The sequence below is a fragment of the Pinus tabuliformis genome, chromosome 6, assembly GCF_031772625.1.
Source record: "Pinus tabuliformis cultivar Carrire ecotype Pingquan chromosome 6, CPIR1, whole genome shotgun sequence".
Taxonomy (NCBI): Eukaryota; Viridiplantae; Streptophyta; class Pinopsida; order Pinales; family Pinaceae; genus Pinus; species Pinus tabuliformis.
The window spans coordinates 768,795,833-768,820,586 of record NC_142292.1 but is presented as its reverse complement, the minus strand read 5'-3'; the positions used below and the strand labels follow the sequence as shown (position 1 = coordinate 768,820,586).

Sequence of the window (24,754 nt, the reverse complement as noted above, 5' to 3'; positions counted from 1 at the left end):
AGGAAACATACATATCCATCAATGCTATAACCATCATGATATCAATATATAACATACATATCAATCAATGTTATCATCATCATAATATCAATAGAGAACATAAATATCCATCAATGCTATCATCATCATAATATCAACTAGAAAACAAACATACCATCAAATCCACTAATAACAGAGTAAGTGTCTGGATCCTCAACCTGAGGTCCTCAAAGAATAAATTGTGATCCTTAGGGCTACATCAATTTTATGCCATATAAATGTCAGACAACTAGAGTGAGGCACTATAATGGAAGTAAAATATTAAAAAGTCTCAATTGATATCTTACTTGTTTAAGGTTCACTAAACCTCACTGGTCTTAATAGACGTTAATCATCATCATCATCATCATCAATTATTTTCAAATAAAAACTCATATTAATTACAATATTTTTATAGTTTCATTTAACAACATTAATATAAATTTATTACTTCTACATTTCATTGACTCACTTTAAAAAATATACTAATACATTAATTAAAATATATATTTTTCACTTTAAAATATATTGATTATACATAATATACATTTCAATGCATTTAACATTAATTACTTTAATAGAATATATTAATATTAAATAATACATATGTCATTTTACATCATATTAATTACTTATCTATATAATATTAATTACTTTTTATTAATTATAAACAATATTTATAAATCATAAATTTTACAACCATATAAATAAACCACAATGCATATATAGTTGCAACAAATTCAAAGGTTTTATAATTTATTATTTTATACAAGATTGAACATTAATGATTTGACACCTTATATAAGGTGTCAAGGTGCCAAATAGCTTAAAGAATGAAGTCAAGTGTTCGAATGATTAAACAAAAATCATTTAAAAAATTCTGGAAATACTATTGGTATTTATCTATTTGAATGATCAAATACATTTCTTAAAAGGTTGTACCCCATATATTGACACGTGTACTCCACATATTGACACAATTGAGTTTTGAGACAAATCAATGCAGAAAGAAGAGTGCACCCCATACACGATCGAGTTTTCCATAAAAGTACACATATCTATCCCACACTATGATGGAAGGAAGCCTTAGGGAGTATTTGTTGTCTCAATCACAGCTTTCAAATGGGCATCAACATTACAAGCACCGTCCTTATCCTTAACTTGAACTGATTTTGCCAGTGATTCAAGCTGGTATAATAATTGTGAAATTTTGTATGAGTCATAACAAAGATGGTGAATGGTAGTTGTATTTTTTTATTTTTTTTGGGGTTGAATTTGTATTTTTTGTTGAATCATTATGAATATAGTTAATTGGATTATTTTATAGATTTTCATGCTTTCTCAATTCTTCCATAGGCATAATTAGATTTTGAATCCTTTCCACAATCTCCATGAGAAGGCATGCAATTGTTGCAAGAGAAAGGGTGTCCATGAAGGCCACACTTGGGAGTTTCTTTATTTTTTACTTGGTTTATTATGGCTCGAGTAGAACCATTCATCATTAAAGGAATATCTTCATGAATCCAAATCTTGTTTTTTCTTGACATGGTCATTTTTTTGTTTTCTTCATCTACCCAACCATCAACCTTCTTCATTCTCAAAACTTGTAGGTTTTTAGATTTAAAGGGAGGGTAATTTGGAAGTTTGTAATTGCTTTTTTTGGGGTTCCTTCCATGATTTACTACCTTATTGATATGAAATGGATCATTGTATTATTTTTCATCCATATGATGCTCTTAGAGTGGGAAAAGTGGAGGAATCAACTCACTATACCATTTTTACTAGCGGGTTCCAGTTTGGTAAATCGAGGTCTAAAATTGTATGAAAGTAGTTTGAGGAATCAAACAACTTTTTTTTCTAGGTGCAATACTTTTCCACTTAAGTGTCGTGGCCCCTAGCACTATTCTACTCACATATACCTTTCCAACAACACAAGAATCGCCTCAATTGGAGTCAGTGTGAAAAAATCATGCCACCAAGAAGTTGACCTTCCTATTTTGACCACCATGATTTAATAGGATGTCACACTAGCACTCATTATTTAATGACAAGGGATAGCCATGTGATCATGGTGAATAAGACTTTAGAAGAATCGATATTGTAACTTTAGTTAAGAGTTGAAGGAGTCAAACATAACCACTATTAGGTTATTGTGTTATGTTATAACCAGACCACTAGGATGAAAGGGAGTTCCATTCTATTCAAGTGCATTTTGTTGCATAGATGAGCAAAGTAGCCAAGAGTGGATAGTGAGAGAGAAAATATATAGGGTTTGTGCAATGTAGCATCCCACGAGCCATAGGTCTCACTTATTTGTACTTGCATTCATTTTCCACTCAGAAAAAGAGATCAAAGCAACCTCATCTTCCGGTTGGTTTTTCTCCCGAAAGGGTTTCCTTGGTTCTATCTTGTGTCAATTGTGGTTTTTTATTTTTATTTCATTGTCCTCTATTTTTTACATATTTTATTTATTGCATGCATAAACATAAGATAGTAATTAAAAAATCCATAAATCTAAGGAGAAATTAACCCTCATAATGTAGATATTGGATTTTAAATATACTTTCATTAGATTTGTTGTGATGAACTATCTATTGAAATATTACAATAGTTTATCGATTATATTGATTTCATAGTAGGTTTCTTTGAGTATATTTTGGGGAGTTGCAAAGGATACAAATTGGCTAAGCCAAAAGCTATAAAGCCCAAGCCATGATCGACCACACCGACGAATCTATCAATAACCATCAAGATCTCGTAGAGGAGAGGTTTGTCCAGATGGAAGCACATGTCTCATATATAAACCATAATGTGATCCTCCTCATGGAAACCCTAACCAATAAGCTCAATCTATTCGGAGAATATAGAGGTTTTAATGTATAGGTAGAATCGAAGGAGAAATCAAAAAATAAGGAAAATCCATAGAGAGAATCAAAGAAAAAATTCAAAAAGGAACAACCTCGTTTGAGTGTCCCAATCCTTATTCAAAATGGAAGAAAAGGTCGAGATCAAGCCATATCAAGGTGAGTTTGATGCTCTAAAGCTAAATCATTAGTTGTAGCAATTAGAATTTTATTTTACTGTTCATCACATTGAGGAGGAATAAAATATTTCTTTTGCTTAAATGAAATTAGAAGGGCATGCCCTTACCTAGTGGGAAAGCCACATGGAGACCCAGAGGTTGGAAGGAGATCATACAGTGACTAAGTGAGAGGATTTCAAAACTTTCATAGAGTTATCATTTTACCCTATCGTGTATGTATAGGACGAAAATATCAGGCGGAATTACTTCAGGTAGAAGTAGGGGCAGAGTGTAGAGGAGTACACCACAAAATTTAGAAAGATGGTCATAATGTTGGGTATCTCCCCAAAGAACCTAGATGTACTCCTCAAGTATTTGTGGGGTCTACAAATCCATTTACAAAAGCAAGTGATGATGTTAAAACCCAGATCGGTGGACAAAGCTTGTGTATAAGCACAATACTTGGAGAAAATAGACTAGAAGAAAGGGAAATCAAGTAGGTAAAAGTAGGAGCACCAAGAAGCGTCCAAGGAGGGGAAGAAGAAGTAGAAAAGGGGATAAAAAAACAAAATAGTCACAACACACCAGTACAATGATTCCAACAACCATTGTAACATTGATGGTAATATAGATGAGAAGTGTTGGAAGTTTCATCTATAGATCAACCAAAATAACAAAATGAATGATGCCAAGAAGAAAAATATCATGGCCATTAATTCAAGCAACCATGTGGAAAGTGACACAGATGTGGATGAGAAAGATTTTTATCCATTAGTGCAATAGGGGGTGAATTTGAGTATACCTCAACAACATGAAGAGAAGGAAATGACTAAACTCTTCCATACAAAGATACAAGTCAAGATCACAAGTGAATATCATTGCATAAGGGTTGGTCAATAAATTGGGATTCGAAGTTTGTGATCATCCAAGCCCATATCCATTGGGATTGGTAAATAAGGATATGAAATAAAGGTAACCAAACATGCAAAATAAATTTTTTTATTAAAGCTTATTTGATTGATTAAGTAAAACTAGATGTAGTTACCCATGATGTATGTATAGTGGTGTTTAGAAGTCCCTATATGTACATCTGGGATGAAATCTTGTAACAAACCTGGGTTAAAAGTTCATGTAATAAAGTTAGTAAAATATAAATAAGACCAAGGTCATGGGACACGTATTCCAAGGCTAAAGTTGGTCAAAACATCCTAGCGGGTGTTCATTTGGTTTATTATGGAAAAGGGGAAATGAACAAAGGCAATGGAAAAGGAAAGAGACATTAATTGGAATTTTGTTTTATGAGAATAAAGGATCTTAGGAGAAAAGGAAGGTGAAAGGTCACAAGTTGCATGTGAGGAGGAAATTGAAGGAAAATAATTGAAATTGAAGAAAATTGAGGCCACATTAATAAAAAGGCTTTTGAGGATCAATTCATAACTTTTGTTAGTACAACCTTTTGTTAGTTTAGTTTTGGAGCTCTCTCTTTATTCTCTCTACTCTCTCATACTCTCATACACTTAGAGAATTCTTGGAGCACTCTAGCATTGGAAAAAGGAAGGCAAAGGAAGGACAAGGAGGAAAATGGAAGCAAATATCAAGCATGGAAGAGTTGGATCAAGCGGCTACAACTGAATCACTTGCAAGTATCAAGTTTCATGTATGATTTCCTTGCTAGTTTTGGCATGCATGGTACATGCATGTGTGTATTGGGTTCTCTTGCTATCATTGAAATGGGTTTTTCCAGGTATGACAGTGGTTTTCAGCCTTACCTTTCCATTTCTGGATAGTCATTGTGTGATGGGGTTATTTTACTTGGTTGAGCTGGATCGTCGGATGGTTTCGAAACTGAGTGGGGTGGTCTCAGGAAAATTCCCAAAGGCTTAAGAATCCCTTGACCCGTAATGGTGGGATACATAGTAAAGCCTGAGGGTGGATACGGGAAAATTCCTCACAGTTTAGGTTTAATAAATATGGAGGTATCCATGCTTGTTTAGGGCCTAGTGATCCCTTGACCGATATATGACGGGATTGCGGTAAATTCTAGTAGCATATTTTTATTGTTGGGGCCTAATAATTGTAGGTTTCACCTTGTACAAAAATTACCTGCATACGAATTCTAGAAATAGAAAATAAATAATGGTGAGAGCATAAAACATAAAACAGATATACATAGATATTTTCCCCTGGATCCCAAAACCGGGACTACTAGATTGATTTTTCATTATATTCCTTTAAATGTTACAATAAATATATATACATGTTGAAGCATCCATAAACCCCAATCCATTAACCCTAGATTAGAACATAACCGTAGTTCCGTTGATCAGATCTACAAAATACCATGGACAACAAACCATCATGCCCAAAACCATGTGCAAAATCCATGCACAAAACCATTGGTAGGTCCACCTACCTAATATAGGTTCCAAAAAAAAAATCTTGGCCATTTCCCTAGACCGCGTGAAGGGGGGTTGTTGCCCCCCTGTGACCCCCCCGCGCATGGGATAGTCGTGGAAAGAATATAACACACCCAACAAGAATCCCTTGACCGATAATGACAGGATACACAGTAAAGCCTGGTTGTATAAATGAGGGTTTCGGGCCTAGGAATCCCTTGACTTGTAATGGCGGGATACACAGTAAAGCATGAGGAAGCCTTGGTTGGTTTCGTTGTGAGTCCCACATTCATGCTTTGAATATGGAATTGGGGTGATTGGCTGAAAGAAACATTTGGTTCAACCCAATCTATGGTCGGGTGGTATGTGGAAGTCCCTGATTTGGTTGGCTTTTTCATATGTTAATAAAAGCCCCTTTTCCTCTTATGTTCTATGTGTAAATATACTTATAATTATGTGGCTATGATGGTTGTTTTATTATTTTTGTTTATCTATTTATATGTTGCTTACAAGCATGGTTTTATGACAGACTAATTGAGTTATGGATCTCATCATGTTTTGGTTAGTAAATGAAATTTTAATGAATGTATGACCCAATAGATGATAATGCAGCTATTGTGAGAGGGAATCAAATATTCTTGATGAATATCAGATTAGTATGAGGCCCCTATGTTCAGAAGTGTTTTTATGACCTATCAATTGCATGTTCATGATGTGTTTGACAAAATCCTTGTCATGGTTAGGATGGGTTAGGCTAGGTCCTTGTTGAAGTTTTACATTAGAGGTCTTGTCTTCTTGTTAATTATCACTTATGAGCGTTTCATCAGGTTCTGGGCAGAGGCTTGGGTCATAACCCTGAAAAAGTGGCTTAAAATATGAAATCACTGGCCAAAACCTGGATGAAAAATATTGCAAATGTTGGGAAGTAGGCTTGTGGAAGAGACTAGAGGGTTTCTATGACATGGAGGACTTGTCATGGGAGTGACTGGGGTTAGTTCAGTGAGAGGATAAGTTAACTAAGGGGTTTGGACCTAGGGTGGTTGGTTAGATCTTAGGGGTCCTGTAGCACATGAGGGAGTTCTGTAAAGTTTTTGATTTGTCAGTTCCACTTCCTTAAAGTGATAGAGGGGGTTGAATCATATCATAGTAACTCTTCGTCACATATTTACCCCAGTGGACCAGTAAGCTTAGGTAAAAGTGGGGGGAGGGTGTTACGAATATTCATGCAGATATCCAAATAATACTGCCTCATCAAAGATGGAAAAATCTTCACCATCAATGTGAAAAATGGTAAGTCCAAAATTTGATTGGCAATTGCCAACCAAGTCAAGAAACTAATTAGTTCTAACAAGAATTGTGTTTTACTGTTTTTAAGAGAAAATAATTCTATAGAAGAGTTAGTGAGAACAAATTCATCCCTATAGGGGTGTACTAAGAAACAAAAACAAAAACTAGAAGAATTACTACATGAAAACATGGGAGTGTTCCAAGGGTCTAAAATGCTACTGCCCAAGTGGGAATCAGAGCATGATATTCAAATTTTGTTGGAATCTCCATTGCCAAAAATTGGTTTGTATAGGCAGTTCGTTATGGAAGCAAGTGAGGTGAAGAAGTAGTTGTTGCAGCTACTGGAATAGGGTGTCATTTGACCACTTACCTCACCATGTGGATCACCCATCATCATTGTGCCAAAGAAGGAAGGGACTTAACAAATGCGTGTTAATTACAAGGCATTAAAAAAATTATGCTCAAGGATATGTACCTCCTACTAAGGATAGATGATCTATTGGATTATTTGAAACAAGCAAAATACTTTACCAAGTTGGATTTAAATTTTAGATAATACGAGGTTCTAGTCAGAGAAGAAGATACATAAAAGACCTCCTTCAAAACTAGGCATGCTTTGTATGAGTGGTTAGTCATTTTGTTTGGCCTATGCAATGCACTTGCTATGTTTATGGTGTCAATGAATGATATATTGCACCATTTTTTAGATTTTCTAGAAAATCTCTAGGAGTGTGAGTTTACACAGTAATGTTTAGTGTATCTAGGGTATGTGATAGGTGGAGGAGCATTGAAGATAAATCCTGCCAAGATGGAGGCAACCATGAAGTGGCTAGTGCCTACTAATGTTTCTAAGGTTAGGATATTCATTTGGTTATCACATTAATTGAGGAAATTCATGGCCTTTTTTTCAGCAATAACAACACCACTCCACACCATAATAGTGAGTGGAAAGAGTTTACGTAGGGGAAAGGGTCAGAAGAGGGCCTTTTAGGAGTTAAAGAAAAAGATAGTTCAAGCACTAATTATGGCATAACCTACCTTGCATGTGCCCTTCAAAGTGGATACATATGCAAGTGGGTATGCTATGGGAGCATTCTTGATGTAGGGAGGAAGGTGTAGATACTACCATTCTAAAGTATTTCATGGGATGGTTCTCAACTACCCTACCTACGACAAGGAGATTTATGCCCTAGCGAAAGCTAGGAAGAAGTGGAAACACTATCTGATGGGAAAGGACACAATAAACCACACAAATCACTAGACATTACAATACCTGTAGGCCTAGAGTAAGGTACAACAGACCAAACATTAAAAGTGGATGGGATTTCTACAAAAGTTTCATTCAGTCATCAAGTACAAGAATGGAAACACAAACGAGTTGTCGAACATTATTTTAAAGCACCTACATCAAAGATCACAACTTTGGTAACTTTTATGCACATCGAGCCATTCACCCATGACATATATAGAGATACATATTTAGAGGATGAGGACTTCAAGGAGGTGTTTAAGTAGTTGCAATACGAAATCCATGTGTATGATTTAACAACACAGTCGACTACCATCTCCAAGATGGGTTACTCTATAGCTTAGATAAGTTGTGTTATTAAAGGTGAGTGACTATAGTTAATCAAGAGGCTCACACCTCCAAGTTTAAAGGGAACATTGGTGTAGGGAAGGAAATGGCCAACTTGCAACGATGTGTGTATTAGTCCAAGGTGCAAGAATATGTAGCTAGGTTCATAAGGGATGCATGTTTTATTGTACCAAAAAGACTAGTAATAGAAAAGAAGGTCCATATCACCCTTGGGATACCATTTCCATGGACTTTGTGAGAGACTTACTAACAACCAAGAAGGGACATGACCACCTATTTATGGTAGTAGATAGGTTTAGCAATATGTGTGTTCTAATACCTTGTAAAAAGACCATCAACGAGAAATAAGAAGTGAACTTGTTATTTGCACAGGTGTTGGCTTAGGGGTCCTGACCCAAGTTCAGAGTTAGTTGAGCCAAACAAATCCCTACAATACTAGCCCTTTCGGCATCAATCCGCATAGCATGGACTGAAGTCTCACCCGAAGCAGTATGGGGGGATGCTGGAACCAAGTTTCTGCATCCAGAGATCAGTGTGATGTCTTTTTATGACCTAGATCTTCCTTCGCGCAGATCTCTAAGCCCTTAAGGCTTAGCGTTGTATCTTCCCTCAATTAGCCTCCAGACCTCTGCGAAGGTCTACGACTAGTTTTTTTGGACCCTGAACAAGAAAATTAGCTACTTACACGCACCATAGATTATCCTTAAGTCAGTATTTGCTCAGCGCTGCCTAAGTGTTTGATAACTTTAATAAAGTATTTGGATCTTCGCGTAATCACTTAACATTAATTGCATTCAGATAATAAGATGGATTAAGTAAATTCGTGCATCAATACATCATTATTTTATAAAGACATCATTTCATCACAACATATATTGCAATCATACATAACAAAAGTAAAGAGATAAAACACAGGAATTTCTGCAATAGTCTTCTTTATTGATCTTTAGTATAGATTTACAGACTCAATACTTCCCTGCACACTCAGCTGCAGGGGTCTGCACACTCACCTATGGACACTACTCTAGGCCTCTATGCACTCAGCTGCAGATCCTTTCCTCTTACTTTCCCGCGCTAACCATCTAGACTCCTTCCATCGTACACATAGAAAAAACATAGATCTCTATCTACCTTAGACTCTCTAAGACATACCTATTTATATAATCCCATGGTCCGTGGACCATGGGTAGATCTTCAAAAACTGACTCAAGTTTACATGAACGAGGGTAAAAACCATTTTTGACTCTTAACTAACTCTGTGCTCCGCGTCCATAATTTGCGGAGACTTTACATATTTTTACATCAAAACTTGAGCTTTTGCCCCAAAACTAACCGAGGGGACCCCATCCCAACAGGCCCCAACACAAAGGTTGTGACTCTTCCTTGAGTCACTCAGCTGGCGCAATGATCTTGCTGTGAAGATCCCCCATCTCCACCTACACAACTGCTACTTCATCCATGCTATGTGTGGCTGCCTGCTTCACTTGTTCGACCAATTGCTCTGTAGTTGGTCCTTTGTCGACTCACTTGAGTTTCTGCTGTGTGAGCTGCAAGTTCATCAACTTTTCCTAGATGTTGGCTAAGACTTCGTATACTTCATCCAACCAAGGACCCAACCGTGCCTTAAGAACTACCTCTTTTTTCTGCATTGCTTCCACTTGTGCAAGGAGTTTCTTTTCCTCCTACAGCTTGGCAAGGTGTTGCGCTATAGCAATGGAGTGCATCGTCACCCTAACCTCGTCTTACTGCTGCTGGAGCTCACCGATATCTATATTCAATATCTTCACGGTGGGATCTTCGTGCTGGGTCGTCACCACTTCCATGTCCTGTTTGAATAAAGTTGTGCAATTAATGACCATGACATCTACAATAGCTGTCCCTTCTTTGACGACAGCGTTGCATTGTTCTGTGACTTTAAGCGGAGTCGAAGGCTATGATTTAAGCTCTAGTTCCATGATTTTCATGTTGATTTCAAATTGAACTCTTGCCACCTCTGCCTTCGCCTCATGGACGCCCGCAGCTAGCTTCCAGATCTTAGCCTCAAGCGGTGCCTCCTCAGGTATGTGCAACTCTGGCACTGTCCTCCATGTCTCTACAACCGTAGCCTCTAGCTAGGCGCTTTATGCCTAGATCATTTCCCTTGCGTTCAGGGCCTCGATATTCTTGACGAACATTTTCTCATTGTTCACCCGATACTCACTTATTAAGCTGAGATCACGCTTCTCCCATGCTCTCAATTATATTGTTATGCATGTCTGTAGCACATGAAGATACTCGTTAGGGAGCACTGCAATATTGAGGCCGATGTTCTTTAAGGTGCTAACGATGATCTTATCATCAGCCGACTCTACGCTTAGGGACCCTTCTGGTAGTGTGACTGTCCTAAGATCCATTTTCCTGACCAGCTCTGTAGCCTGACTTGTCCCTGGTGCCAGGCTCGTTTGTGTAGTGCCCACTTGACCTGTGCCCCCCTGTATCATGTTGGTATGGATCTACGGTTCCCGCAAATCCTTCTAAATGTTAGCTAATGACTGCATATGTTTTTGCTCGAATTTTTGCAATAGTTCAGCGGTGGTGTCGCGTAACTTGTCCCCGATCTCATCGAGATCACCCTCCGCCAGCTTAATTGGATCCAACGGTGGCTTAGTTGCCTTTGTCTTCTTCTGGGACCCCTCCTGTTGTTGTTCCCTATACCTTTTTACTCGGAATGGATTTCTCTGTCCCTCATCACCTCCGCTGCCCTACACCGAGTGCTCGTCCTCCTTAGTTTCAGGTGAAGGGGATTTACCGATGTGCTCAGAGTTGCGCTGCTCTTGTTCGGTCTGCTACTTTGCAGCGCACTCCTTGTCTAGTTGAGCCTTCTCCTTGGCCTCCTTCTTTTGTTGTGCGGCCAACTTTTGTGTTGCCTCTTTGCTACATCCTTCCTCTTTTTCTCTGCTGAACTCCCCGTGCATTTTCTTGTATCCACTACCAAGTCGAACGAAGAGTGCTAGTTTGCGAGCCAACGCTTAATTACTTCCTGAATTGCATCATCCATGGCGAGATATGGTAGATCAAACCACTTTTTTTGTGGATCCTTCCGCGTACAGATATAAACGCGGTGGAAATCTACCTTGAATTCCACATACTCTGAAAATTGTTCATGCATGGTTAGGGACAATCACGGGCATTGATTGATGGCCATGTGAATGCTCACCTCCATCAAAACCCATAAAATCTTCATTTCTGTGACCCTCGTGGGGTCCTTCGTGGCCCAAAGGGAGGAAAATTATGTAGCCTTTGGTAAACCTACCTCCAATGGAGGAAATTGACTGTCCTCCGGCAGCTCCCAAGCAACCAGCACAATGGAGAGTAGCAACCACGTGTAGTGGAAGGTCTTTCTCTCATCTTGAGCCTCACGAAAATTCACAAGGAACTCGCTACATAAATAGTGCGACTAGTTAAATTGCACGCCCTCCGCACATTGTGCAATTAATGAGATCACGGGCGATAGAACCTTATCCATGTGACACTTCCTCATGACCTTTCCAGTTAGTATCTGGGTGGAAATTTTCACCGCGAGGTTGTTGATGGATGTTATGCAGTACCTACGCGACTTCTTGAGAAGCTCAAATTTCTTCTTCATCTTCTTTTCCAAGTCCTGCTCGCTTGTCTTTCTGCCAAACTCCTTGGCCGGATTCAAGCCTTCATGTGGTAGGAGCGTGATCCTGTGGACGAGCATGTCCATGATGGGGATAGGCACACCAAGCCATAAGCACCCATCGTGCACCAAAGTCAGTAGCTGTTGTATACAGGTGGTATTTATGTTAGAGAAGTGGTAGTGGGGCACCCACAGTAGGTTCAATAACCTAGACTGCTCTACTCCACGTATCCACTGAACTGTCTCCAACACAGTGACACTAGAGTCTTTGTAATATACTCACTTCATGTAATTCTCCGTCGCGAGGTGGGGGAACCTCTCATGGTCATCCAAGTCCCAATCCTCCATATTTAAAAGGGGAACCCATGTCAGGCATAGACCTTTGAAGGTTATCTTTTCTTGTGATAGGGGCGTATGAATGAAAAATTTCTTTACGTCGGGGTCCTTAGTGACCTTTGCCTTCCCTTTACACGGAGGGATGTAGTCTGGAAAATTGGTGATGGGATCCATGCCCTTAGCATCTATATCTTCAGTACCCTCTTCGACCTCCAACTCTACAACCTTCTCAGGTTGCTTGTCCTTCTTCTATGTCTAGGTAGAAGAGTTCTTTCTAGGCGACTCGTGCACTGGCACTAGCCTTTTTTGCTTGTCTTTCTTCATCTTGTGGGTCTCGCGCATTGGTGTAGGCTTCAGCCAAGACGACCTCGACATCATAGGCACAAGATCCAAAGCCTCCATGCTCACAACTTTTGGAGCCACTCCTTCGGAAGCAACAGTTCCTCCGGTGCTTGTAGTCTCACCTGGTCCTAACATAGTGTTGTAAATGAATTGTCGAGTTTCCTTAGGTAGATTATCAAACATGGATCTTGCGACCAAATCTTCAAAAAACTTACGATTCATAAGTGACATACAGTACAAATAAAAAACACTAAGGGTACAACATGTTCTCTACTGGACTGGCACACATAGTTTATAGGAGAATTTGAATTCAAATCCGGCCATTCCCCCAAAACTCTGTCCATTAATGTTTATTTGGCAGCAGACCTCCAAATATTTCAGCCTTAAATGTCACCCACCCACTCCTATTAACCATCTCCTGGCTGTAAAATCATGAATAGTGACTCTAATAGTCATTTTCTGGTTGTGCTACACGGTATCTCCCTCCATAGTGTAGCTCCCTTCACGTGGCTTCTGGTATTGTGACATCACCCTGTTTTGCACAGCCCCCCTGTCGCAGGGTCCCCAAAACTGGGCAGTGTAGTTTATAGTCCCGTGCTCCCTTATAGATGCCTGGAGCACGAAGACTGTTCGGCCGCCATATAGCCATTGAGTCAGATCTCCTGCATACATCTTCAACTGGCTCCCATTCACCCTTCCCGAGAAAGGTTCTCTGTTCAACTGTATGAGCTGAATGCGCCCCCATCTATGATTTATTTGATGACATATGGCCCCAACCAATGCATTTGAAAATTTCCTGGAAACTTATCGAACTTAATATCATATAATAATACCAAATCATTTACCTTGAATGTGCGCAGCTTGATGTGTCAATCGTGCCATGATTTTTCACGTTCCTTTTGTACTTGCTGATGAAATCCAGCCAAGAATATGTCCTCTTTGAGCTCCATCAACTGCGTGAGTCGTTCTTCCAAGGCTCCATGGTCCGCCATCCCTGTGAAAGATACTATGCATAAACTAGGCATGATATATTCCATAGGCATCACAACTTATATGCCATAGACCAACCAGAAAGGTTTCTAACCTGTTAGTTTTTTGCAAGTAGTCCTGTATGCTGATAATACTACTTGTACATGCACACCCCAATCATTCCACTACGCATTGCGAATATTTGTCAGCGCATTCTCCATTATCTTATTGAAGGCATCCACTATTCCATTAGCCTGAGGATGATATGGCGTACTCTTCTAATGATACACCTGAAACTCTTTTGTCAGTGCGTTGATCATTTCGTTGAGGAAGTGTGTACCACGATAACTCATCAACACTTTTGGGCAGCCAAATCTGGTTAACATGTACTCAAACAATAATTTAGCTACTGTGGCCCCTATACAATCCTTCATAGGTTGTGCCTCCACCCATTTGGTCAGATACTCTGTTGCGGTGATGATATAGCGCACACTTGTTTCTTGCTTGGGGGCTGACAGACACCGTTAAGCTTTCTTAGATCTACACAAATCCTTATCTCTCCCTTATGCTTCTTTTCCTGAACTACCATTAGGCTCACCCAATCAGATTCCTCCACAAGTTTGATAATGCCTGCTTCAAGTATCTTGTCCAATTCCAAGAAGACCTTTTCCTTATATTTGGGATTAAGGTGATATGGCCTCTGCTTAACGGGCTTCACATCCGGTTTCAAAGTTATTTCATCACACCCAAATCACCTATGATGCCTTTCAAGTCTGAAAATTTTGTAGGAAAAAGATCCTAGTATTCACGGAGTAACTCAACAACTTTATCCATTGTGGCATCATCCCAATAATCTCTGATCTTCGCAAATTTTGGTTATGCCTCAGTACCAATGTTTACTTGCCTAGTTTTCAACAGTGCGGTGATATCCGGGTTCTCTATCTGTGGACCTTTGAACTCATGGTGACCTTCTGTTTCTGGGATATTTATATTCCTTGGATCCTCATCCTCCCCTTCAACAATCACATTATAGCATTCCAGCGCATGGCACAGCTGGGTGCTCCAATCCGGTTGAACCAATTCCAAAGGATCCTACGGAATTCTGAAGATCACTACCTTAACCTCTTGTAGCGCCTCATCAATGCTTTCAAATCCGTCTTCAAAACTGAAGGTCATCAAAAAGCCTTCCCTTAAGATATCCCACTCTGCAGTGTCATGGTGGAGCTCTATTTCTAGGTACCAATTCATAGGGATTATATCCAGAGTGTGACAGAATAAGTGCACCCACTCTGGCTGTGGCTCTATTCCATAGAATTTAGTCCACTTTGCTAAATGATCGCACGGATCATTCCTCCCATCATATTTCTCAGTTAACCGCACTTTAGGATGACCAAATCGCATCCTCATCATCCTCTTATAATCGCACCATTCATCAAAGTTGTCCTTGTGTGTACCCCACCATTGAGTGGGCGTAGCACGTAGTGCCAAATCCAGCACCTAAAAGCGATGATCCTCCAAGAATTCTCTTTCAAAAGCATCCAAAAACTTATCTACATCAGTTAAACCATCATAATAAGGTAAATTTCTTACCTCCGATGACACACAACACAGTGATTTAGTCATCATATTGCAATGCAGTGTAGATACTTCATGCAGCCTATTCTGCTAATGCTCCAATTCTTCATCTGAGTCTGAGGTATAGGAGCTTTCGTAGTCCCATGAAATCCATCCATCAGCTGTTGGATTAACCCAATCTTGGTCTCGCACCATAATTTTGTAGATTTGATCCAAATCATCATCACTTTCCTCATAGTCACAGACCGGTTCAGTATAGTGTGGTCCTTCTGCAGGGTCTAATGGTACTACAACGCGGAGTGATTTCCTTTCAAATGACATCGTTCACTTCTTCAAATTGATGACCCCATTCATGTCAATAGCCCAATCAATACCAAGGAGCGTGGGGTATGGATTGATGTCATCAACAATCTCTATCACTTCAAAATCAGCCAACGTACTCGCACCTTCTATATCTACTGTCACTCCATGCAAACGTCCCATAGGGATAAACTTGTGCTAGTTCTCCATCCTCAGTTGAATCAGAGACCGCTGCAACAGAGGTCTCCCTATTCTCTCCCATGTCTATTTAGGTAAAATGTTCACATCAAATCCCAGATCCAAAATAACCTGGTCCATCTCATAGTCTCCTATTTGCGTGCAGTGAGCCTCATCTCGCACCCTGTCCTCATCTTATGTTTGCCAATATTTCTGACTACGTGGTGTCCTTTAGGAGCATTTTCCTTCCCATCGCACTTATTTATCAATTCTTGTAGCCCTTTCATAGCCTTGCTATCGCGCAGTAGTTTCATACAAGTCTCCAAGAAGGTGGTAAGCATAGAGGGGTCAACCTCTGTAGGTGCACTGGTTGCTAGCAGTTTGTCTTGACTTCCTGAGGTAGAGGCCTCAGTGAAGCTTTTCTTCACCTCCATAAACATTTCCTTCATGCGCTCCATATCAAACCCAACCTCCTTTTCTCAGGCCTTGTGGACCCACCCACTTTCTTCAGGTTGTTTTCTTTTATCATCACTAGTCATTATTCCACTTCGTAGCAAATATTCACATTTGGATCTTCCTCGCAGGTCTCAACCCTCATCATCTGTAAGTTCTAGGTAAGATGATGAGGCTGCACCTTCTTCTCCTGCATCTTAGATATCAACACAGGGCATTCTTCTATTGTGTGGTCAAACTGAGTGCAGTATTGACATGATGGGCATGTTTGACTCATACACTCCCATGCATAGTGCCCTGTTGTTCCGCAATTATAGCAAATGACCTGTCCCCAACCTCTACTAGGTCCTCCTCCTCCTTGGCCTCATCCGCACACCTGATATCCTCTGTGCGCTCCTCTAGTGCCCTAATCGGGGGCCAAGTTTCTTCTTGCATTCGATACGTAGGTGTCCTCTCCATCATTAGTTCATACCTATGGTAGTGGCGCTCATTGTGGCCCACCGATTTGCAGAAATCACAGAAAAATTGTTGTGGTGTCTGCACAAATTTTTGCAGCAAATGACAATTATCTATTACATGTTTTCTAGCCACCTAAAAAATAGCACACCATAGCACGAGCCCCATACTTGGTCCTGCTATATCTTCCTACCTTAGAGGCATCCCCCCCCCTAGGTGATGTAATTCGTGAAGACAGGGCAATGATCCTTATCGTGACCCTGGCTTTTACACTTGAGGCACCAGACTTCTTCGCGAACCTCTGTCCTGGCCTCCTTTTCTTTTTTCAAGCTCTACAATTCCAAACAGAGGTTCTGCAACAACGAGTGAATTTGTTGGACTTCCAAAGACGCGTCTTGAATAGGTGTTTCATACAATCTCATCACAATTTCCAGGGCTTCCGCCTGAGTTCCTATATTTTGCTATGACAAAGCAATCCTTAGGTGGGGTAGGAGCGAGGCTATAAACCACTAGCGATGCTGACTATTTGTAAGATGCATATTAGCTTCGCGCATCCCACACTTCAGCCTTTGATCTAGATCCCAGGCTGTCTCACTGGGCCTCATCGTGATTTCCTTAAATCCAATTACTGATTGTGAGTCAGACTTAGGCTTATCAAATTCTTTTTTCAAAGTGGTCTGAGTATCTGCTAATGACGCCAACAGATTATCAGTGTAGTACTTAACATACCATGTCAGCGTGCGATCCTACAGAGTGGTAACCAACTGCGCCTTCTTTATATTATCATCTGTGATCTATTATGTTGTCCACACAACCTTCACAACAAACCAAAACTGATCTAGATCCTCACTTCCTAAGCCCTTGAAAATTGGCAACTTCATGGTATTCGACATGTCGAACGGTAGTGGTGGTGGAGGTGGAGTGGGCGAAGGTGTAGGTTGTGGAGGTGAAGGTGGAGGTGGTGTGGAAGGATGATGTATCCATGGAAAACCCTGTCTTATCAACTGGACAACGCTTCGCAACGAGGCCTACACCACTCCTTCATCGTCACTTGAAGGAGGTCCAATCAAAAATCTGTATTCCGGACCTACTTTTTCTTGGTTTCTAAAGCTCTGTCCACTTCGCGTAGATCCAAACATCAAGGAAATGACATAAAGCGATTTTCACACAAGAGAATCTTAATCCAGGTATTCAAAGATTTCAAATACTTACCTCGCAGTCCTTTGAAGAAGCGTCGCTCTGCTTCGCTGTAACTGATCAAGGTGTCAACCACGAACTCTGTAACAAATCCTCCTATAACCTGATCAAGCCAATGGTCAACAATGCGCGTGATCTTATCTTCAGAGGCTTTCAACCTCCACACTAGCTCCGGAGTCCACACTATTGGACCGTCAAGCCTACGACTTCCTTGGTCGCCTGCCAATTTAGCTATCCACTTGTATAGTTCAATCAAGAAGGTGTAGAGGAAAATTTCATGTATTTCTCTATACAAATATCTGTCCAACCACTGTTCTTTTGTCAGATGTGGATTCCTATTTTCCTGCATCGCAAATTCATGGATCTTTCTATCCAACCACTTCTCAATTTCCTTCTTGGTTGGATTCCAGCGATGTGACATCACACATCTCTTTATGCAGATCTCGATCCTGGAAATGAAACCATTTTTTGTCTTAGGGGGTCCTGAACTAGGTTCAGAGTTAGTTGCACCAAACAAATCCCTACACTACTGGCCCTTTCGACATCAATCCGTGTAGCGCGGACTAAAGTCTCACCTGAAGCAGTATGGGGGGATGCTCAAACCAAGTTTTTGCATCTAGAGATTAGTGTGATGTCTTTTTATGATATAGATCTGCCTTCACACAGATCTCTAAGCCCTTAAGGCTTAGGGTTGTATATTCCCTCAATTGGCCTCTAGACCTCCACGAAGGTCTATGACTGGTTTTTGCAGACCCTAAACAGGAAAATTAGCTACTTACGTGCACCATAGATTACCCTTAAGTCAGTATTTACTCATATCTACCTAAGTGTTCGATAACTTTAATAGAAAGTATTATGATCTTCACGTAATCACTTAACATTAATTGCGTTCAGATAATAAGACAAATCAAGTAAATTCACGCATCAATACATCATTATTTTATAAAGACATCATTTCATCACAACATATATCGCAATCATACATAACATAAGTAAAGAGATAAAACACAGGAATTTTTGCAACAGTATTCTTTATTTATCTTCAGTATAGATTTACATACTCAATACTTCCCTGCGCACTCAGCTACAGGGGTTCGCGCACTCAGCTGCAGGGGTCCGTGCACTCAACTGTAGGGGTCCGCGCACTCAGCTGCAAACACTACTTTAGGCCTCTGCACACTGAGATGCATAGCCTTTCCTCTTACTTTCCCACACTAATGCTTTAGACTCCTTCCATCATACCCATAGAAAAAACATAGATCTCTATCTGCCTTAGAATCTCTAAGACACACCTATTTATACAATCCCATGGTCCGCAGACCATGGGTAGATCTTCAAAAATCGACTCAAGTTTACATGAATGAGGGTAAAAACCCTCTTTGGCTCTTAACTAACTCCACGCTCCGCATCCACAATTTTCAGAGACTTTACATCTTTTTACATAAAAACTTGGGCTTTTGCCCCAAAACTGACCGAGGGGACTCCACCCAACAATAGGCCTAAGTGTTGGGACACCAGGGAGCATTGTTTTGAACATGGACATAATATTTATCAGTGCATTTTGGACTATATTGTGGGAGAGGATGGACACAAAGTTGAAGAGGTATATAGTATTCCATCCACAGATAGATGGGAAAACATAAATAGTCAACATCAATTTAGTGCAGATATTGAGGGGCAATTATAAGCATCTGAATACTTGGGATGAAAATTTGGTGTGTGTGTGTGTGTATGTGTGTGCGTAAAGAAATCTACACTTTTATCGTTAGGTCCCCATTTGAAACTTGTTTTGGATATTTTTTTACCTTCATCTTTGGATATTGCATATGGGTAGCAAGGAGGAGTGAGGGAGGATCCCGTAGAGTATGCTTCAAGGGCAGAAAAAATTATTGAGATCAGGAAAATCCATCTACAAGTATAGGAGACGCTACAAAGGTCATAGGAAAAATAAAATGCCATGCATGATCAACACAGAATGGATAATTCCTTTAAGGTGGGAGACAAAGTATGGCTATAATTGAATAAGGAGCAGTTACAGGGTCATGGTAAGAAAATCACGTCTCTACGATATGGTCCCTTTTAGATATTGTAGAAGATGGGAGATAACACCTACAGTCTAAGTGTACCCCCTACATGTTGTAACACCCTCTTCCCACATCTACCCAAGTAACCGACCATCAGGGGTAAACATTCAATGAGAGGCCAGTATGATATTATTCGACCTCCTAAGTCATGTTAAGGAAGTGGAATCGACGGAAACACACCATATGATGGGCCTCCAAATTAGACATAAATTAAGGCCCATGCCTCTAAATTAAACATAAACTAGCATTTGCACCAGATGTTGCAAAGGAAACGCCGTAAGGCATAAATTGAGGAACAATTCCAACATGGGAATGGGAAAATGTACATAAGATGCAGATATGTAGCATAAATGAAATTCTAAAGATGTATAAATTGAAGTTTATTTAGGGTGCCGAAGTCTATATTTTTTTTTTAATTATTGAATTAATATTGCATATAAATCTCATAAATTTCAACCAACTTATAATTGAGGGCTCTGATCTCTAAGTTTGACTTTGGGTCATTAACATGGTAATGCACTGTCTCAACCACTAAACCACATAACAACAAACAAAAGACTGCAAAATGTAATGATCATTACTATAGTAAACCTAATGACTCTACACACAATAATTTATTCTTTACTCGAAGAGAATATTGCTTAACCATATCCACAAAAAGATTGCAAGGTGGAAAGCATTATGCAGAACAGAATCTTTGTTATTATAACTTGTAAGTTGTAGCATTGTTCCAACCAATAAAACTATCTTCACATTTTGGAAGATCAAATGGAAATAAGTTTTGAAGAATTCAATCAGAAAATGTCCAAGATCATTGGATCACATGATTAATGGTACCCTGTCCTTTGAATCTAATATTTTTATGCACTTACAATTAAGGGAGAAAACAAGGTCCAAACAATGTATACCACAGGGACCAATAAATAGTATATTTGATAATCCTTGCTAGGATCAGAAAAACAACATTACTTCTCCTTAAATCCTTCACAGTCAAATTATTCAATTGTTGTACAACACAAGGCCCATGCTATTGTCAATCAAGAAATAGTTCTGATTGAGAATGTGACCAGATTCCTTCAATATCATACAGTGATTAATGCACCAATTATACAATTGTTGTATAACACAAGGCTCATGCTGTTCTCAATCAAGCAATAGTTCTGATCGAGAATGCGCCAGATTCCTTCAATCTCATATAGCGATTAATGCACCAAACACAGGTGTACTAGTTGCAACGACTTTTATATCATTTTAATGATGTTGTCATGTCAAAATCAATGTGATACAATTAAGTCACCTTTAAGAAGAACCTCATTGCCATTTCTATACAGGGATGTTTGTCTTATCATTACTCATTCTAATTTCACCTCTTTTATTGTCAGACTTCACGAATTAGGCTCCAAATTCTTGCTTCATCCACAGACCAGTCAATTTACTTTTATAAATATTTTGTTTGAGCATTGGAGCTCAATAACATTTACAAAATTATAAAAAGTTTATCTCCAATCAATTTCTTTTCTTTTCTTTTTCTTTTTCTGGTTTCCACTTATTAATACCTAAAGCAATCTTAAAACATTAAAAAAACATTTCCAAATCATTTTTATTTCCATTTTTATAATCGAAACTAAATTTCCATTTCTCCACTTGTAAACCAAATGTATAGAAAAACAAAACCAAGAGTGTTGATATTCGTTAGGTTGTTCACCTCTTTTATTGTTAGAATTTTGAGCATGTTATTCTTTTTCTTTTTCTGGTTTTTCTTTATAAACACATTAAAATCACTATTGTTGAATTTCTTTATTTGGAATCTCAATCTGCTGAAATTTATTTATTGGAGATGTGGATATAACCAATCTCAAAGATTCTGTAACAATCTCACACTCATCACTCACTGCGATATATATTCATAGTTTCCATAACCTGCACACCAAAAAACACACTCTCAATCAGTTACCCTACTGAACAAAGAAACTCACCAGTATTGATAGAATATCCTCTGTTGTAGCTACCAAGAATTATGAAAGTATGCATGTAGAATGATTTTGGAAAGAGACGCAGTGCTCTACAATCATACCCACCTTATCCTCTGGGTTTCTACCTAGTGACATAGCCCAGGACAAAACAACATGTTACCAATCTGCTTACACCCTAAGGGCAGAGCACCATGATTCTCGAGGGATACATCAAAAGCAAGCAATTAAGAACAGAAGAATACAAGCCCACTTACCTGTAGCAAACAAGGGGAAGGATGTGAAAGCCATAACAGAAAGAAGGCTTGCAGCCTGAGCTTGTAAGAAGTGCATGCCATTGTGCTGCAATTGATCAATAAATGGCTACAAAAATCTCAAAATTTGAGACTAATACTATTATTCAAAGTCACTTAAATATTATTATTGTTATATAACTATCTAAACTCATTTTATAATACTTTAAAGATAGCAATTTTCAGATATTATAATCCCTAAATCCTTTCTTCCCATTCTTAATGACTTTTGCAATTGGAAATAGGGCTTCGCAATGAGGTTCCCTCTGCATTAAACTGACCCACCATGATTAGTGTTAGATTCCTTGGAGGGGTTTTATTCTCTTGAACAAAAGTCAAGTGACAAGAAAGAGTCCGGGCTCTCGGCTCTACGCCAGGCCTGTACATTATTGCTGGAATCTCTTGTACCTGTTTTGGTAGATCCTATTTTGGGTGTTGAACATCCAGTTCTGCCCTTAAATATAAAGGAGCAAGCCAAAAGTATTGCACATGAATGGAAGTCAAAGATAAAACTTGAAGGAGATGTTGCCAATGGCAATTCGTTGGAGGCCCAGGCCTTCTTGCAACTTCTAGCTACTTTTGGAATTACGTCAGAGTTTGATAAAGATGACTTACGCAAGCTTGTCCTTGCAGTTGCACGGCATAGGCAGACACCTGAACTCTGCCGTTCCCTTGGACTTGAATAAAAAATGCCAGGTTGGTTGGCTGGTGTTCTGTAATGTTAGCCTCAGTGGCTAGGCTGGCAAAATTTCCCATCCATTTTGGTAGATAGGCTTTTTGTTGTTTTTCTGGCATTCATGGCTGGCTTGGTTTTTTTGAGGGAATGGTCGATTTTATCAGTATACTTGGTTGTGGCTGATTGAGTTGAAGATAAATTTTGGTAATCCCGGCTGTAGTAAACCTTCCCAACGTTTTTTGTTTAGTCCAGTGAACGGGTTTCTAAGTTGATGGGGTTGGTAGTCTTTTCTTTAGATCTCAACATTTCATATGCAAGGTAGATACTGAGTGGCCTCTACTAGGTAGACATCTTTTTATGAGGTAGAAAGTTGTAGGTAAGTTATTTTGTTGATATTAATAAAGGCACCTAAAGATGATCATCTATGGTAAAGTGTCATAAGTCCTTTCATGAGTGGGGAACTGTTTACTTACGAAAATGGTCTCAAGCTGACATAGCTATTATCTTTATTGAAAAATCCGTTGAATTTGTCTGTATTGTTTTTTATTTCACAGTAAACTGTCTTTTGGTATTTCAAATGTTTGTGACATATTCAGATTAACTGAAAATTTTGTGACAATTTCATGCAGATGTTGTAGAAACCCTGGTCAATAGTGGAAAACAAATTGAAGCAATCAACTTTGCTCATGCATTTGGGCTGACAGAGAAGTTTGAACCTGTTCCTTTGTTGAAGGAATATCTGAAAGATGCTAAGAAAGCTTCCCAGGAAAGTTTAAAAAGCGGGAATAACTCTACTGTTGCACAGGTACGATTGTATTATTGTTATACAAAATTTCTTGTTATGTAATGATCATTTTGGCTTAGTATTGTTGATTATATCAGAAGTTCCTTTTTTGACCGATATTTTTATTTGCTGCTACAGAATGAAGCAAATACAAAAGAGCTTTCTGCTTACAGAGTTGTTATAAAGTGCATTGAGGAGCACAAACTTGAATCACAGTTCTCACCAGATCCTCTTCAAAAGCGTGTAGCTCAGCTAGAGAAAGCTAAGGCTGACAGAAAAAGGTCTGCAGACGTTGTTAAGTCTCAGCCTAAGCGTCCTCGTGCTAATGGAGGAAATGCTAGTGTATAATATACCTCCTTTAAGTGCAGATGAAAGAACTCCGACTCTTTATGCTTCTTCCAATGGTGCAGACAGAAGCTTTTATAGGTCTTTGGATAGAGTACAATATTCTGGTGCAGCTCCAGGTGTTACATCCTACAACCTACAGGGCCAAAATGCATATGACAGATCAAACCAAGGACTATATGGAGCAGCCTATGGTGTTGGAAATAGGAGTCCAGTCTCGCTCTCAAGGCCATATATGTATCCATCAAATTACATGGAGCCTTCGTTGTTGGGTTCCGATTCTTACAATTCCTCTACTAATTACAACAACCATTACTTTGGTAGTAGACTGCCTGCCCCTCCCCCAGCTTATCAGTCTTCTTTTATACATTAGGTAGGTACAGTGCTTATCTTACCGTGGTCAAGCAAGTTCTAATCTGATCAGGCCCCATAAAACCTTTTCTATTGGATGTTGCTGGTAGTAAGCACTTAGCTTTGAAGAGGTTTTTTGACATTGTTTTTTGTAAATCTAAAAGATTGGCAAAGTTCATTTGGCAGCTTTTCACCATTTTCAGTGGTGTTTTCTTCTATTAAGAAATCTTCTATTAAGGAGTTTTATTTGTGTATGGTATTGAGTGCTTCACCACTTTCCCCGGTTACTATATACTGTAGTGTTTACAGTGCAAAGATGATTCTATGCATAATTTTGGTATTTTTTTATTTGTTCCACAAATCTTAGAGGATCGATCTGTCTCTTTGTGGAAGATTAAAATTTGGTGAATAATATATCATTTGTGATCTTGTTCAGAGCTCATAACGCAAGAATTTCAAATGCATTTGTATGTCGAGGGCTGGACT

At 39.2% G+C, this 24,754-nt stretch overlaps 1 protein-coding gene across 1 annotated transcript; it reads left to right on the top strand.

Moving 5' to 3' along the window:
* The first annotated feature begins 3,007 nt into the window (after positions 1-3,007).
* On the top strand, positions 3,008-23,920 carry LOC149260993 (FRIGIDA-like protein 3). Its single transcript, XM_089367053.1, has 4 exons — positions 3,008-3,041; positions 22,533-22,778; positions 23,418-23,593; positions 23,711-23,920. The coding sequence occupies exons 1-4, from the start codon at positions 3,008-3,010 to the stop codon at positions 23,918-23,920; spliced, it is 666 nt and encodes a 221-aa protein (XP_089223179.1).
* The last annotated feature ends 834 nt before the right edge of the window (positions 23,921-24,754 follow it).

Excerpts from the sequence above, each read along its gene's own strand:
- LOC149260993 (XM_089367053.1), top strand. The coding sequence starts at position 3,008 with ATGGAAGAAAAGGTCGAGATCAAGCCATATCAAG. Across the intron at positions 3,042-22,532 it reads CGAGATCAAGCCATATCAAG|ATCCTATTTTGGGTGTTGAA; the intron begins GTGAGTTTGATG and ends CTGTTTTGGTAG. Across the intron at positions 23,594-23,710 it reads ATAACTCTACTGTTGCACAG|AATGAAGCAAATACAAAAGA; the intron begins GTACGATTGTAT and ends TTGCTGCTACAG.